General features: G+C 41.6%; 1 protein-coding gene across 5 annotated transcripts in view; it reads right to left on the bottom strand.

The window, feature by feature from the left end:
- AIG1 (androgen induced 1) overlaps positions 1-8,188 on the bottom strand; it is a 115,620-nt gene extending 107,432 nt beyond the window's left edge. For 2 of the 5 annotated variants that reach the window (XM_063309234.1, XM_063309226.1), the window contains exon 1: positions 7,623-8,188. In XM_063309234.1, the coding sequence (XP_063165304.1) occupies positions 7,623-7,763 (141 nt within the window). In that variant the 5' untranslated portion in view covers positions 7,764-8,188. The remainder of the gene's footprint in view (positions 1-7,622) is intronic. The other 3 variants (XR_010068357.1, XM_063309218.1, XM_063309247.1) reach the window with 3 other exon arrangements.
- Positions 8,189-17,861: the final 9,673 nt, after the last annotated feature.

Here is a 17,861-nt window from a genome sequence, read left to right on the forward strand (position 1 = left end):
GCGTTGGGGACCAGCACTATGGCACAATCAGTTTTACGATGGGGCGGGAGCTGATCCGCTTCCTTTTCCCCAAAGACATCCGCAAAGTCCCGGTATCTGTCTGGCAAGCCCTCCAATGGAGGCACATTGAACTGTGGAGCCATTGCCCCAGCCCTCCCCACTGCAGCCAACGTTAACTGTTCCGCAGCTGGAGCCTTGTAAAAGCCATCTGGAAAAGTCAGAGTCCTACGCTCCCAATTGATATGGGGATTATGCCGGACCAACCAAGGAATCCCCAGAATGACAAGGGGGGTCCCCACAGGGGCTACCACAAATTGCAACCCCTCTTGGTGGGTGCCCAATTGCAGAGCCACCATGCCTGTGAAATGAGTCACCGGTTTCCCTCCTGCCATAGAACCATCCAGCTGGGTGAAAATCATGGGCTTTTGTAATGGAAAAGTAGGCAACTCCAAAGCAGCCACTAGATCAGGGTGCATTAAACACTTCAAGCACCCTGAATCGATCAACCCCCACACCTCTACGGTTTTCATGCTGGATCCTAACTTCAACTTTACGTTTAAAGTGGGGCAATTGCCACTCACCAACACATCCTCGTGCCCATCATCCACCACCTGCCCAGAGGCACTTCTTAAAGCAGGTGGCGGGCGTTTCCCGCCGGTTCTTTGGGGTCTTGTTCCTCCTCTCCCTCATAGTAAGGAGTCTCCTTGACTTCGGTCTTACCCTGGGCTGCTCTCATCTTCCTGGGCAGTGTGGGTGACTTTCCAGGTGACTTTCCCTGCCGAACCTCTGGCCGGGGTTTCGGGCACACAGCTGCTCTGTGCCCTTCTTTTCCACACCGCAGGCACTGACCTTTTGCAAAGCGGCTCTCCTTCTCCTCCTGCCATACCGTTCGCCCCGTTCTGCCCGTGGTGCTCGTGGACTTGGCAGCTCTTATCATGGCCATTTGCTTGGGATCCTTCCTGCTTTGTGCAAACTTAGCGTGGGCTTGCTCAACGTTCCCTGCCAGCTGGATCCAGTCATATAGGGTAATAGGATCTTCTCTTCCCAACGACCATCTCAGCAACTCGGGCCTCAGACCATCCTTAAACATTTCTATTAAAGTCGTTTGCGACCAATTGTCCACCTTTGCAGCTAAAGCTTGGAATTCAAGGGCATAGTCTGCAACGGACCTTGATCCCTGAATCAGTTCCCTCAGAGCCACCTTAGCTTTCTCTTTAGCTAATGGGTCAGCAAAATGCAACTTGAGTGCCCACAGGAATTCTTCGAACTCGTCTAATTCCAGGGCATCCATCTCAGTTAATTGGACAAACCAATCAGCTGCCCTCCCCTTCAGTTTGGTGGCAACAGCATTTACCTTAGCCCTTTCAGAAGGAAACAGCCTCCCAAACTCCTCCATATAGCTTTTAGCATTGGTCAGGAAAAATGACAGCTTAGTGGGATCCCCATCAAACTTGACAGTGAAATCCCTGTATCTCGCGCCCTGCGGGCTCCTCTTCCTCTCCTTCTGCCCAGCCCTTCTCCTGGACACAGGGGATCTTCCCAATCGGGGGGGGGGGAATTCGAAATCCTGACTGGGATTTCTCTTCTCATCCTTATTTTTCCTCCTTCCTCTGTCTTCTGAACGCCGTGGGGGCGATGGGGACGAACGTCTGGGACTGCTAGATGGTGATTCCACCCAATGCCTTCTCCGATCCTTCTTCCTCACACCCGAGGGTGGGGGGAGAGATGGGGATGACTGTCTGGAATGATGTTCCCTTCTCCCTCTGTCCGGGCCCCACAAAGCCAATGATATTTTCATCATCATTTCTTCTAGGGACTGCATCCTGGCTTCCCACCCTTGTAACCTCACAGGGGTCTCGGAATCCTCCGACCCTCTCTTATCGGTCCTGGCTACATTCGGGGACAGCAGGTACCTCTGCTTCCAAGACGTCTTCGACGTCCCTGGTAGGGTTCCCTGCTCCTCATCCCACATCACCTGTTCAGCCGGCGATTCTTCTGCTTTCTTAACCACTTTAGATTTCACAGTTTTCCCTTTCGCTGGACTGGAACTCGAAGTCTCCTGTAGGTCCTCCGACTCCGGAGTGGGGGCCTTTTCCCTTCTCTTTACCGTGGAATCCGGCTCCCTCGCACTCGAATATCCACTTTCTCCCGAGTAAGGAGTAGGCTCAGTCATCGCTAACTTTATTTCCTCACAGATTACTCTGGAAGGATGTTAACGGTAAAGTTTTAGGATTCTCAGCTTTATGTAATGATTGCCTAACCTAATGGAACCAGACTCACAAGTGTAACTTTATGAAATCTGATTTATTGAAGGATTAGTATGCAAATACAGAGAAAGCTGAGAATGAACAAAAGCGCGCGAATTACAAACTAAAAACCCTCCGTGCGAACGAAACCCCTCCCTTCACCCAACCGGTTCAAACTCCCTTATCCCCAGGTGCTGGCAACGGACAGTGCCAATTGCCTGGGAAGAAAACCTTGAAACCAAAGCGTAACCCAAACACATTCCAAACCTAGAAAGCAGATAAGCAGTCCAGCACAACAATGCCTAACTGCACCCCCAACCCCGCGTTAGTGAAAGACATGTGAAACGTTACGATATAAAGCACTCATCGTAACAGGCAACATGACAACTTATCTTCAACATGCATAGTTTTACGCATTTTATGTACTCCATCACTTGCCTTCTTTCTAAGCTAGACAGACCTAAGTGTTTGATTTAGCAAGATGCAGGTGGGGGTTCGTCAACTTTATAAATTATCAAAGTTCTACGATATGGAGAAAGATGTGCTAAAAATACAGTTATAACATTATAATTTGGTTATGATGAAAGGAAGAGTGCTGTCAAACAGGAAGTTCTCTGATAAGTTGCAGTTTTGTACACTACAATTTACACCTCCATGAGCAAGTATGTAAAATTGGTCTATCCTGTTGGGAAACCATTATTCTACCACAAAGTATAATTTACTAGACATTAAGCTCCACAGGAAAAGCCCAGTCTGAGGCTTCCTTCATAATATATTTTTTCCTGCCCCAAGCATTTATGAAGGCTGCCTATGTATTGTTAGAATATTAAAAAATAAAGTACAATAAAGTCTCCTTTGATTTGAGTGTGACTCCCTGCGACTTCATTGACAGATTCGTGCAATTTTCTTGATAATGATTTGGCAGTGGTTTGCCATAATCTTCTTCTGGGATGTATTTTTAACTTTACAGTCTACCCCACAGCTCTGATACCATCTTCAGGTCACCTATCCAAGTACCAACTAGTCTTGATCCTACTTAGCTTCCAAGCCCAGGCAAGGTCAGAAATGTGCTGCCATCTATTGAGAAAGCAAAAAAAAAACGTTATCTCTACTAAATGTAGTTATTTTTTCCAGTCTTTTTCTAAACAATTTAACACACTTTATCATGTATTTTTCCCGGCAGGAAATTGTATTAAATCTAGTCTCAAATAATTGAAAAGAAGATATAACATTAATACAAGGCCATCATGGTCAACTGCAGGCATTTTTTCATTCTTGAAAAGATAGATATAATATTGAGAAAGGGGGGTTATTTATCCATTCAATTTATATAGCTGGCCATCTCACATAGATGACTCTGGGAAGCTCATGCACTTAAAAACAGAAAATAAAAAATAGTTACAAATAAACAACCAAAATAAAAACCATTAAAAACCAATTAAAATAATGAAAATTTAATTTGCAGAAGATCATGTTTTAGGTTATCTTTACACTGAAAGATTGAAAATTCAAAAGGTTCACACTCTTTTAAGCACCACTGTACATCAAGTACCCAAGCCCTGGGTCTCTGTGATAGAAAAGACTGAGCTTAGTTTTAATAATGAACTTTGGTCCAAGGAAGCACATTCTTTGCTTTTGTATTTACACCCATATTCAGTGTTACTGTGCACAAGGTTGGAAATTGATGAAGTAATTAAAATTTGAGGAGGCAGATTGAAACATTGGAGTTATACCTGCCACTTTTATACCTGTCAAGAGGGGTCATGAATCACTGTTATGATTTCTGATTCTCAGATCTTTGTGGGTGCGGCAGAAGATTCTGAGGATGAAAATCAAACTATTTCTTTACGGGAAAGACATTCTCTTTGTTTGGGGCCATCTAAGCTGGAATATATTATCTTGCCATCATCTTCTGTGATGATGGCAAGTGATGAAGAATCCTGAACAAAACCTTCCTCCTCCCAGCTTTGCAGAATTCTTAAGACTACAAAATTAGGTAAGGTCCTTTAAAAGTTCAGCCAGTTCCTCCAGAATGAGCAGAGCTAACTATGGCTGTCTATATAACACTTCAGGTTCTTTAGTGTTGCTGGAATATTTTTATATGCTCCCACCAGGAAAAAGCTTCAGCTAGCAATACTCACTTGGAATCCTGTTTACTGTTTCACCACTGAGGTGAATGCCCTGTCCACTACTTCGCTGTCTTTGTTGTCAATTCTAAGGCTGGTTGCTGTACCTATTGTCATAAATTTACTATTCTTTATATTTAATTGTAGATCCTTTTTGTCCACTGTGCTCCTTGACTTTCATTACTAGAGCTTGAGGATCATTTGCATTTTCAGCTATTAGAAGAGTGTCATCAACATAGCACAGATTATTGATATTTCTTCTTCCACTTCTAAAACTATACTCATCTTCTTCCAATCCTGCTTCCCTCAGTAAGACAGACAGACAGACAGACAGACAGAATAAGGAGTGATTATGCAGCCTTGTCTCACTCCTTGGCTGACCTGGAGCCAGTCTGTTTCACCATATACTGTCCAGACTGTGGCTTCTTGTCCTGTCTACAGATGTTGCATTAGGGCAATGAGATGTTCTGAATTCCCGTTTTCCTAGTTTTAGTCTTTTGTATAAAGTATGACATCATAAATTTGGGGAAAAGTTTAACTAATCCTCCCTCTTCTAGAACTACCAAATAATGGGGTGGGGGTGGGGATCTGTTAGTTTTGAAGGAAGGAGGTGTATTTGTCAATCCTGCAGGAGTTAGGATTATTTACTTTAAAAAATAAATAAAAGGAAGATGCTTATGCTTTTCTTTTGGAGGCAACACAAATCTGCAGATGAAGAATAATTGTCAGCCCTACAAGGTATACCAGATTAGGAAACCAACTCCACAGGAAAACTAAAGCTATATTTTGTTGAGCGATAAATTCTGTTAAGCTAAAGTAACAGAACCTTGTGAATCTGATTGTGCTTTTCCTTCCCTCCCTCTTATACCCCAGGGAATCAGGGAGGAATTAGTGACTTTCTTCTTAATACTATCTCCCTTCCCAGGACTTAAAGAATGCTTCTGTCCTTTTTGTAAAGTTTCTGAATATCTGCTTCAAGGCCATCTCCCCGGCTCTCTATGTATAACTATATAACATTCCACCCTAAAATGACTGGAGATGAATGAAAGGCTGATCTATCTTCTAATTGTATATACAGCCTCAAGATGCTCTGATTTATTTTTTTTTAATTCAGGGGGCTTTTATCAGTGGGATCAAGTGGGATCAAGAAACCACACAACTGGTATAAAGCAGCTGATATTTTTCAACATTCATCAGAATAAAATGTCTTTTCTAACCTTCCTGTTCATAGGAATGTAATGTAGTAAGTTTGACTTACCATTATGTTGCTATAATTTAATACAAAGAGAAATGTATATAGAAAAATGGATGAAGCAAATGGAATGATATATGCTTTGGGTTTCCAATATAGGATACAAGTTTTGGAGTTTCCAAGGCCAATGTAGTACAAAGCACCTACTTTAGCAACTTGTTAACTGTACTTATTATTAACTGTTGGACAGTATTTTAAAATCATGCTATTATTTTTTTTTAAAAGCCTCTATAAATAAAACCAAAATCATAGTTTATAAATCACTTATTAAGCTACTCTCAACAGCAATTATTTTTCCAAATTTTATAATATGATCTAGTTTAGTTCATATTTGGACATTAAAAATAAAGAAACTAAGAAACATCCATCAGTAAGGCAACCAGGCCTATCTTAAGATCTGTTCGAAATCCTGTTGCAATCATTCTGTTTATATTAAAAATACTGGCCTTCTATTTTTGTTGCCAGTCAACAGATCAACATACAGGTACGAAATGGGTGCATTTAGAGAACAGAAGACAAAATAGCGAACCATTGAAATGAATTATTCACAACTAGCATGATCTGAGCATCAGATCTGATAAAATTTTGTAATACACATTAAAACAAAACAGGTCAATAGATGCCTCAAAGAAATTGAATAACCCCAATAATACATGTAAAATGAATGTATTACTCCCTATGTCAGTCTTTGACGTTACAAAGTAAAATTGCAGGTAAAAATGTCAAGGTCCATTTTCTGTCACTGACAGGAGACTAGATAGCCTTTAAGCAGGCAGTGGAGACAAAAGTAGAATTGGGCATTAGTTAGATCATAGTAAGCCATAGTTTGGTTTAACCATAGTTGTTAAACAAGCAACAGTGACCTTGTCTATTCAAGCTATAATTTACAGTTTAAAAATTGCGGAGTCTGAATTCACACAACATGCCAAGCCAGTAAACAAACCATATTACAGTATAGGTTAATGTACTATGTGACCCAGCAAAGAGCTCTTAAACATACTAGGACAATACAAAATAGATAACAGTTTTCTAAACGTTTCATTCGAAAGATGTGAGTAATGCAGCCTTTGCTGAATACCAACAATATTGGCATTGTGTTAAACTACTACTCCTTCATCCCAGGCCAACATGGCCATTATGTTGCTAGATGGGGATAATGGGACATATAGCCTGACTCATTTGAAATTCACTAAGTTGGCTCAGTTATATTCTGTAAAGAAACAGAATAGAAACCTCCCAGAATCAGTGGGAATTGGGTGGCATAAAAATTTAATAAATAATAATAATAATAATAATAATAATAATAATAAATATAAATAAATAGCTACAATGTAAGTGATATTTTCACTCGGATGTTCACACAGTATGCCCAGAAGTGGCAATTCTAAAGAAAAGAAACCAGCCAACCCTTCTGAATTGATAAACTGCTTTTAGTAAGGGGTTTACTTGAGAAAAAATATAATGTACAATCATGACATTCATTGGGGTTGTTATCCATTAAACTGCTACCTATAATTCTCTTTTTCCTTATAGCAAATATCATTTTTGGAAGAGTGCTTTGTATTGCTATTTCTAAACGTCGGGGAGCCAATAATCCTAATATATTTCTCTCTCTTCCTCAGCAATGTTCATTTGCCGAGTTAACAAAAAGACAACATCTTCAGATGACAGAGTTGCGATTGCAGTGACTTTTTTCTTTCTTTCTTTAAAAACGACGGTGCGAATGAAAAACGTCTTCCTTCGCAGCACCTCCCCTTTTGGCGTCCCCTTAAGTGCTGCCCCTCAGGAGTCCTTCCACGCAAAGGAGGCCTCGTCCCCGGGCCAGCGCCGCCAGACTGCGAAATGAGGCAGGCAACGAACTCGGAGACCCGAGGAGCTTGCGTCGGAGTGGCTGCCGGCCAGATTTGGAGGGGGTGCGCAGCCACCCTCCTTGCCCAGGAGATGGGAGCGTATCCTCACATCCCGAGGAGGCGGCGGTGGCGGGGCAAGGGGACTTACCAGGTTAATGAACGTCAGAAATTTCCAACTGCCTCCATAGGTCTGGTGCGCTGGCATGTCAATGGCTTTGTAATTGCACAGGATGGAAAAATAGGACAGGAGGATGGCGACTCGCAGCACCTGGCCGGGCACGAGCGCCATGTTGCGTCCTCTTCCTAATTAAGGCCTGAGCGCCGAACGAACCTGGCGGCTGGAAAGCAACGGGCGCGCGCTTAGTTTGCTGTTCAAGATGCGCGCGCCCGGCGCGCGCCGAGCTGGGGAATTAGCGTGCGAAAAGGGCCGCACGCGCCCGGCACTTCTCAACGTTCTTCACGGGGTTGAAGGCAATGTCAGCGAAGGGATAGCTTTCTGGCGTTAGATCCACCCACAGTGCCCAACTTCCGGGGTGCTTTTGGACGCCATGTTTAATGTTCCTCAAGAGAGATTTGCCTATAGAAAGCAGGGAAGATGACTCAACCTGGGCGCCAACGTGCCACCGCCGCCGCCTCCATCTCCTCCTCCAGACAATAGAAAGTTGCGGTAAGGTGAAGGGAGGCGTTCACAGCTTCCATCACTCCCGCGCAAATATACTTTGAAACCTTCAAAAGCGTCTCGGTCTGAATGCCAGCTCGTGGAGCATAGGAGGAGCTTCGGAGGGTTGAATTTTGAAGGACTACGTCATTTTATTATAGGACCTTTGCTACAACTTGAACGGTGATCTGTATCGAATTGGGGGCTGTGTCTCCCGATCGGCCTCCACCAGCCTTCCATATAAATAGGGAAATAAATCACAACTTCTTCCGCTAGCCTAAGGGGCTGATGCCCTCAACTTGAAGGGAGCCGCTGAAAGGGGCAGAGCAGTTTTTCTTTGTTTTATTTAAAAGATGCACGCACGCATGCACGCACAACTATTTTACACTGCAGTATCAATTGCAAGAACGTCCTTTGCTTTTATTTTTCCTGAGAAATGGCGTCCATTTACAGCTCGGATACGGTTCTGGTTTTTTTCTCTGATTTTTCATGGGGAGCGCGTGCTTATTTCAATCTCAAGTTTAAGTGCGTGTTGCGCTATTCAGAGAAGGAGGATGCTTTCGTCTTCAGACTCGTGGATCGTGGTCCCCAAACTACAGTAACTGTCTACAGTCAAGGGGGTCATACGGAGTTCCGGGTTCGGTTCCAACCTTGAGCATCTCCAGGCTGTGGGGTGATGCCGATAGCTGGACTTGGGAAACGTTCTGAACGTCGCCTTCTCCTTCTGTCTCCCTTTCTTAGGTTATTCCTAACCTGGCATTATTCTAATGCACATCTATCTTGAAACCCAGCTTCTGTTGCGAGGAGACTTAGTGCGAATCTTGCAAGAGCTTTTAAAATTATTCCGCTAATGCTGTCCCGATGAGGAATGAAAAGATCCCACCCCTTCTTCCAGAGCGATAGCTAGTTGAGCGATCCTCGTCCTGCTAAAATCCAGTCCACAACTGATGTATTTATATAAAATGTGGCATTTTCTTTAAGCACCCAGTTTTATCTGAATTTCAGTCTTCAGCATTCAAAGGAGATCCAGCATCGTATATTTAACTTTTTCCTGGCCCTTGTTTTCCACAAAGCATGTTGATCAGTTAAGTCGTGTCAGACCCTTCGTGACGCCATGGACCATAGCAAGCCAGGCCTTCCTGTCCTCCACTGTCTCCTGGAGTTTACTCAAATTCATGTTCATTGCATCGGTGATGCTATCTAACCGTCTCATCCTCTGCCATCCCTTTCTCCTGTTGCCTTCAGTCTTTCCCAGCATCAGGGTCTTTTCCAGTGAGTCCTATCTTTGCATTAGGTGGCCAGAGTATTTGAGCTTCAGCATCTGTCCTTCCAATGAACAGTCAGGGTTGATTTCCTTTAGGATTGACTGATTTGACCTCCTTGCAGTCCAAGGGACTCTCAAGAGCCCCGTACAGCACCACAGTTGGAAAGCATCAATTCTTTGGCGCTCAGCCTTCCACAAAGCATACTAAAATCTAAAACATCAAATAATGGGATATACACCAGTTCAAAATTTCCCTTGATACTGACACTGCCACCTGTGTTCATTACATTGTGCACTTTCCTGCCATGAATTATTCTCTGAATAACCTGCTGAACAGAACCCTAGTAATCTCTGGCATCCCTGATTTTCTTCTCTGCTGAAAAGTTGAGGGCACCCATATAACACTATTTAAAGATTTTGTCCATTTTGGTTATGCATATTTACTTGCTTCCAACTTTCAGTTAGGACACAGCACAAAATATTAAAACACAATCACTTCTGTTCACACACATACAACAAAGAGACAATGAAGGAATTTCTATCGAGCATTTAAAACCTTAATAAAATTGGAAAAAAACCCTATCAACAAAACCCAGATTATTCCTGGGCACCAACCTATTATAAGACAGATCCAGAACAGAAAAATAGAATACCATTCATCACCTACAGGTAAAGACTTAATTAATGTATTCAGACTTAAAATCAGGTCTGTGCAATGACACTTTTTGTCACAGGTATTCAGCTGTAGTTCAGTATTCACTTTGAATGTTCTTCCAAAGTGAACTGAAAATAATAGAATGAAATTTCACAGAATCAAATGCAAATTCTTTCATTTAGGAAACAGAAATCAAATGCATGGGTGTAGGATGGGAGATTATTCTCCATGTAATAGTACTTGTGAGAACTTGGAATAGTAGATTATCAGTTTAACGTAATTAGAAGGGTGATGTAACATCACAAAGACAAATGAAATTTTTGGCTGCATGAATGGAAGTGTAGTTTTCAAAGAATGCAAAAGTAATAGTTCTACATTATTCTATATGGAGCAGATCCCTTGAATTCAGTCCTGAGCACCACACTTTAAGAAGAATTCAAAGAAACTTGAACTGATGCAAAGAAAAGCAACAAGAATGATCAGGGTGCTAGAAACTAAATCCTGTGAAAGTAGATTGAACCATTCACAATGTTTACCCTTGAGAAGGGAAGAATGGTATAGGAGGGAGGAGTACAGTATGACATCACTCTACATGTACATGAAATAACATTACAGAAGGTCAGGATCTCTTTACTGTTCCAAAGTGCAGCAGAGGGAATAATAGGTTTAAATTTCAGGAAGATTTGACTGAATGCTAAGAAAAACTTTATAGCAGTAAGAGCAATTTAACAGTGAAACCAATTACCCAGGTACATTGTGGGCTTCCATTAATTAGATATATTCAGGAAGAAGCTGAACAACTATCGGGCAGGGGTGTTTAATTTGAACTCTGGCAATAATGTCCTAACTGGTCCTTCCAACTATAGGATTCAGTGATTCTAAAAAACAATACTAACTAGCAACATCATAACAATACAAACATCATAGAGATAAAGGAAGAGGAATAAAACCCTGTAATGCCAATTATAACTCCATATGAAGTCCTGTGACGTAAGTATAGGACCTAATAAAGTCCCCATACCACATGAGAGATCAAAGACATCACAAATGGCATGCAGAAAATAGTGGGAAAAATTCATATTCCCAGGATACTCATTACTGACCTCAGCATATCCACCCTTAAACCAAGGAATTATAACAGCCAATTGCAAAAAAGCTGAGAATTTATTAAGAGATGATTCACTATTTATCACAGATTAAACAAAGAACAAGGGTGCATATTACACTGTATGTGTTAAACAACTTATTGATTAAGAATATACAGTATTTATTATGGTCAACCACTGATTTCTTAATGGCTGTCAAAAAGTCATTTTCACTGCCTGCATTTCCCACATTTCATTACGGCCTAATATTTCCCCTGTCCGCCCAAAATAAAGAATATATAATAGGTCTTTCTCAGATAGTGTATGCTACATGCATCTGATGAAGGTGATTAAGATCTGGAAAACTTCAAGCAATAGTAAAAAAGGGGGATAGTACAACCCCCCCAAACACTGGAATAAAAGGGGAGTGTGGTTTAGATATAATCCCAAGGGGGGTGACCCTTGGTTCCTGCCTTTTTAAAATACAGGAAAGGACTATAGCTGAATGGTAGAACTGTTCATCTCCAGCACCATCATTTGAAAGGATCTGAGCTACAGCAGAAAATGATATAGCCAGTTAAATCACCCCACTTTCTCTATGAATATGCTATATGATGTATGTATGTATGTATGTATTATAAAACTAATATATCACTCATGCCCTGGTCACCTCCCAGGTGGACTACTGTAATGTGAAATATTTAAACTTTATCTTAAATTTTAGTGCTTCCAGTGAGGAGACTGGTTTTACTTTATCTAGTATTGAATTATTAATTCTCACAGTCCAAGTTAGTCTCAACAATATTCTCCAGCACTACAGTTCAAAGGCATCAATTTTTCTTCATTCAGCTTTTATAATCCAGTTTTCATAGTAGTATGTTACTTCTGGGAAAAAAATTGGACCTGACAGTACATACCGTTGTTGTCAGTGTGTAATGTCTCTGTATTTAATACTTCACCTCAATTTGTCATAATTTTTTTATTTTATGACTCTCGTCACCATTCCTATGAATTTTTGAGCTTAGGAAAATAGAGAATGAGAGAGACAGAGACAGAGGAAGAGAGAAAGAAGAATACTCAATATTAAAGGAACACTATTCACCAAGAGGTAAGTAGGCTGAGAAAAAAATCCACTTATGTTTAAGAAATTAGGAACAAGCATAGTTTTTCACATGAGTGAGATGGATCAGAATTGGACCCAAATGTTGGCCAGTTCCATAGGAAAAAAGAACTTCCCAATAGCATCCAACTGGCTTTGTAGGTACCTGTTATCTGGATGAATTGTTGTAGTAGGAATATACAATAAATGCATTCTATTTTACTTTATAAACATTGAAACTGCATTGGTCACACTTACGGATGGCCTCTGGCGGGAGCGGGATGGAGGCAGTGCATCCATCCTTGCTCTCCTTGGCCTCTCAGCGGCTTTCGATACCATCGACCATGGTATCCTTTTGGGATGGCTGAGAGAGTTGGGGGTGGGCGGTGTAGTTCTGCGCTGGTTCACCTTCTTCCTCCAGGGCCGATCCCAGTCAGTGGTGATAGGGAGTCAGAGACCTGACCCTCGACCCCTCTATTGTGAGGTGCCGCAGGGTTCGGTGCTCTCTCCGCTCCTACTTAACATCTACATGAAACCACTGGGTGAGACCATCCGTCACCACGGGATGAGGTATCATCAGTATGCTGATGATACCCAATTATACAATTCCATCCTGGGTGAGGTAAGTGATGCAGTGACTGCCCTTTCTTGGTGCCTGGGTGCTGTGGGGGTCTGGATGGGGAACAACAGGCTTCAGCTGAACCCTGGTAAGATGGAGTGGCTGTGGATTGACGGCTCCTTGGCTTCTGGGAAATTGTCATCTTTAGTTCTGGATGGGGTTGCACTGCCCCAGACAGACTCAGGGTGTAATCTGGGGGTTCTCCTGGACTCATGACTCCTGCTCGAAGAGCAGGTGGCAGTTGTGGCCAGGAGGGCCTTTGCGCAACTTCAGGTTGTGCATCAGTTACGCCTGTTCCTGGAACGAGAAGCCCTCCGAACAGTCACTCACGCTCTGGTCATCTCCCATATAGACTACTGCAATGTGCTCTACATGGGGCTACCCTTGAAGAGTATCCAGAAGCTTCAGCTGGTCCAGAATGCAGCTGCACGGGCCATTTTTGATGCCCCTAGGTCGGCACATATAACACCGTTGCTGTGCGAGCTGCACTGGGTGCCAGTTTGCTTCCAGGTCCAATTCAAGGTGTTGGTTATCACCTTTAAAGCCCTACATGGCATGGGGCCAGGTTACTTGAGAGACCGTCTCATCCCCATCACATCGGCCCACCCCACCTGATCATCCAGAGAGGGCATGTTATGGACCCTGTCTGTAAGAGAATTTCATCTGGTGGGGTCCAGGAAACGCCTCCTCTGCAGTGGCCCCCGCCCTTTGGAACATCTTGCCCCCGGAGTTGAGGCAGGCCCCTTCACTCCTGACCTTCCAGAAGGCCCTAAAGACTTGGTTCTGCTGTCTTGCTTGTGGCAGGAAAGTGGATAACCATTTTTGGGGGTGGCTTGCACCCTTGAGTCCCTCCCACCAGCTTGGAATTTTATAGCCTCTTGGATTTTATATTTATTGCATTTTATAATTGTAATGTGTTTGATTTTTATGAGATTTTAATGTTTATGGCTGTAGTTTGATTTTACTGTAAACGGCCCAGAGTCCCTCTTTTGGGGGAGATAGGCGGTAATTAAATTTGAATAATAAATAAATAAATAAAATTTATTTCTACAGTATTTACATGTTTGTGTTACTTTTGTTATCACTAATTTATGTTCATATGCATTTCATAATGCTACCATTTCCATTTTTTCTTATCCATTCATATACTGTAGTTCAAGAATTATTTGCACAATGTGATTGAGAGTCACTTGTTTTATTCCCTTAGATGAATTAAAGCAATATGCTTTGGTTTTAACATTTAAGGGACATGAATAAGCTAATGTCAAAAAGAAGTTTTGCTGTCTAGCAACGATCTCTGTGTATAACATTAGCCACTAAAATCTGCATTTTCTTTTTTGTGGGAAAGAAAAGAAATATAATTTAAAGGAAAATATGGATTACATGTGTTACTTCTGTGATTTCCACTGTCTGCTTTTAGAGAGTACTGCATCAGATTATGTTTTGTTTTTAATAGATCAGGTGACAATACAGGCATCCAATTAAATGTGTTATCAAATTACAGAAAGATACTATACCCTATTTTATGGACCCATTCCAAGCAAATGTCTGCAGATAGTCTGTGATTCAATGGTTCCTCAGTTAAGTGAAAGCCTAGCATCCAAGGGAAGATGCAAGCAAACAGTTTTTAGAAATCTGTAATCTAATTGTGCAGGATCCTAGTTGCATGATCTATTGGAGAATTCACTTTTTATTAAATAGTTTATATAAGCAACAGCAGTCTAGGCTGAAATTTCCAGCTGTGCAATTGAAAAGTGCTGAGGTCTGAAAATATTTATATATCAACACTTTTTCTTGTGTGTGTGTGTGTTCTCCGTATACATGTCAGTCCATTCTGTACATCTATTCAGTTCTCTGAATTGTATCCTGTTGAGACTGCCTGTAGAAGGGATACAATTGGTAAATTGTATTTTCCTTCCTCACTGGACCTCCCATACCATGATAGAACTAATCTAGGAAGTTGGGGACCCTCCTGAGCAGATTTGAGGGACAGACTAAGAGAAAAGTAAAGAATACTTTTGTTTCACAAATGGAAGTCTACTCACATGATAATGGAGGAGAATTCCTTTCTGTTCCTTTCTGCAACTTGTTGCTGGTAACTCAATACTGGACTTGCAACACTCCTCTTGCTTTCTATTTATGAAATGCATCCTGGTTTTACAAGTTTGTACTTGTCAGGGACAAACTACTGTATTGCCTTATGATCTGAACAATGCTCACCTGATTCTGCATGTGAAAGGAATGAGGGAATCCTTAACTTGACGTGAATTATTTGGCTTCTCAAACCAGATTTTGCAAGGGTAAAAGGTGTGCTATATCTGGGTAATATGACCAACTATGGAAGAGGAAAGGCATTTGTTTTTAAAAGGTATGAAAAGTGATCTGATAGACAAAAATTAATTGTTCTGGCATGCACATTCATTTAATTTGTCCCATTATTAACTCTAGGCAAACAAGTTGCTTGGATTTTAAAACAACATGAAAGACTACAAAAGCTATTTATCAGAGGATGCTGAAAAAAATGAATGCACACTATGTGCAATGTGACTTGAAACACACCATTGATACTGCCTTCAACTTTCTGAAATAATGAGCCTCCAGAACCAAGGTTAAAAACATAGCAGTAGAAGATTTAGGGGTTTAGATTTATGAGACAGTGGGATACTTTTTGGGATAAGCCAGCTCTGTGCAAAAAAGGAGGATATCAAACTTCTGTCACATAATGTTAATAAGGTGGTAAAACAGCCTTAATCTAATTCTGGGGGAAAGCCAAGAAGATGCGAAGAACACTTGGTTTAATAAAATTCATATTTGAAAGGTAAAGGTAGAAATTTTTGTAATCGTTTACAGGGATTCAGTGTGGTTCTAGAAAATGTAAATAGTCATTAAAGGTGTAAAGTTACACGTGCCAAAGAAAATGCAAGGATGAGCTAGAATATATGTACATATATACATATGCTAGAAGTCTCCAAGCCAAAATGTGTGTTTGTGTGTGTGTGTGTGTGAGAGTATGCATGTATGTATGTGTATCTACACACACACACACACACACACACACGGATGGATGCAGAAATTCAGCAATCCTGGTCCTACACAGAAAGCTGTCAGGGCAGTTATTATCTTCTCCACTTCCCACCAAATGGTTAGTGATGTAATAGAAATGGCAGCACAGTGTACAACGGCTGTTAGGAACGAAGGAAGACAGGCATATGTCATGCCTAGAATCAGTAGAAAAGGAATTAAAAATAGAACTTCCAATACAATAACACCCTTATAAAAATCTGTAGACAGACCATAGTTGGTGTATCATTTACAGTTCTGGCCACTATACCATAAGAGGTATTACGGAGCAGGAAAAGGTGCAAAAAAGAGCAAGCAAAATTATTAGTGGGCTGGAGCAGCTCTTTTATGAGGAAAGGCTACATTTGAGGCTTTTTGGCTTGGGGCAAAGGAGGGTAAGGGGAGACATGACAGAGGTATATCAGCCCATGCACAGCTTAAATACAGGCAGTCTTTGCTTACTGACTGCTTGTTCAGTGAGTGTTCGAAGTTATGACAGCACTGAAAAAGGAGACTTATGACTGGTCCTCGAAGTTGCAGCTGTTGCAGTGTCCCTGCGGTGACCTGATCGCGATTCAGATGCTTGGCAACTGACATGCATTTATGACAGCTGCAGTGTCCTGCAGTCACGTGATCACTATTTGTGACCTTCACAACCGACTTCCGACAAGCAAAGTCAATGGGGAAGTAGGCAGGAAGTTGCAAGCTGTGGTTATGTGATGTTGCGCTTAACAACTTGTGATTTGCTTAATGATCACAGCTGGAACTGTCATAAGTCAGCACAGTCATGTGATGTTTCACTTTGTGACTGAATTGCTGAGCGATGGAGCTGCTGGTTCCAACTGCAGTTTTACCTGAGGATTACCTGTAATATGATGTAGGAGAGTTGCAGAAGACAAGAAGTTGGTGGTTTGGGAGACCATTACATTGGCCAACTCTTACTTTTCTTACCTGGCTTAACCCACAACTATTTGGAGATTCTGGCAAATTATTGTTTCAATTCACCTCTTCACCTCTGACTTCTTTAATTTATATTTTATGCATTGGCTTTGCTTAACAATGAAGGTCATGTCCTGTACTTGTCTAGAGACTGGAAAGTAGAATGTAAACTTAGGGCTATGGATATGGACTGCAGAAATGGTGATTACATTTAGATGGCAGCATAGAAATATATAAAACAATGACATTTTGCTGCCATCTAGTGTCCATATAGATTTTTGCATCCCAGATCTGGTACTGTAGTCTTTTAAGCATCTTACATCCTGTAATGAGACAATGTAAAAGACAGCTACTGGGGATTCCTTTATAAACCTCTCTGTGCAGTACATCAAACCTGGGAAATTGCTGTGTATACTGCCAGAAACCCTGTTAATTCATATGGAAGTTTCCAACAACTGAAGGAGATAAGCTTGGTTTTCTATCCTGATGCATACTTAGTAAAGTGTGACATTTATTTATTTAATAAATTTATGAGGCTGCCCAAAACCATCATGACTCTAGGCAGCATTCAATATTAAAGCAGTTTGAACAATACAAAAAAAAATGCCCAGAGAAAAATAGACATAATCTTTGACAGACCATTCATCACAAATGGACACACCACCCATTCTACTGCAAGGCCTGGGGGAAAAGCCAGGGTTTAATGGCTCATTAACAAGGTCAGAGTGGGAGCCATATAAATCTCATGGGAGGGAGTGTCCCAGACAGCAGGTGCTACAGTAGAGAAGGCCCTCTTCCTGGGTCCCATCAGATGACACAGTTTAATTGATGGGACCCAAAGCATGCTGATTCTGCCCCTTTATACCAAACAGGCAGAAACCACAGAAGACAGAAGGTCCCTCAGATAACCAGGCCCTATTAGTTCTAGCCAATATTAATAGCCCTGTGTTGTCATTATCTGGTATCTGTAAAGCATTTGCCTACACAGTTGTGCATTACATGTAGTGA

Source organism: Candoia aspera, chromosome 1 (genome assembly GCF_035149785.1).
Source record: "Candoia aspera isolate rCanAsp1 chromosome 1, rCanAsp1.hap2, whole genome shotgun sequence".
Taxonomy (NCBI): Eukaryota; Metazoa; Chordata; class Lepidosauria; order Squamata; family Boidae; genus Candoia; species Candoia aspera.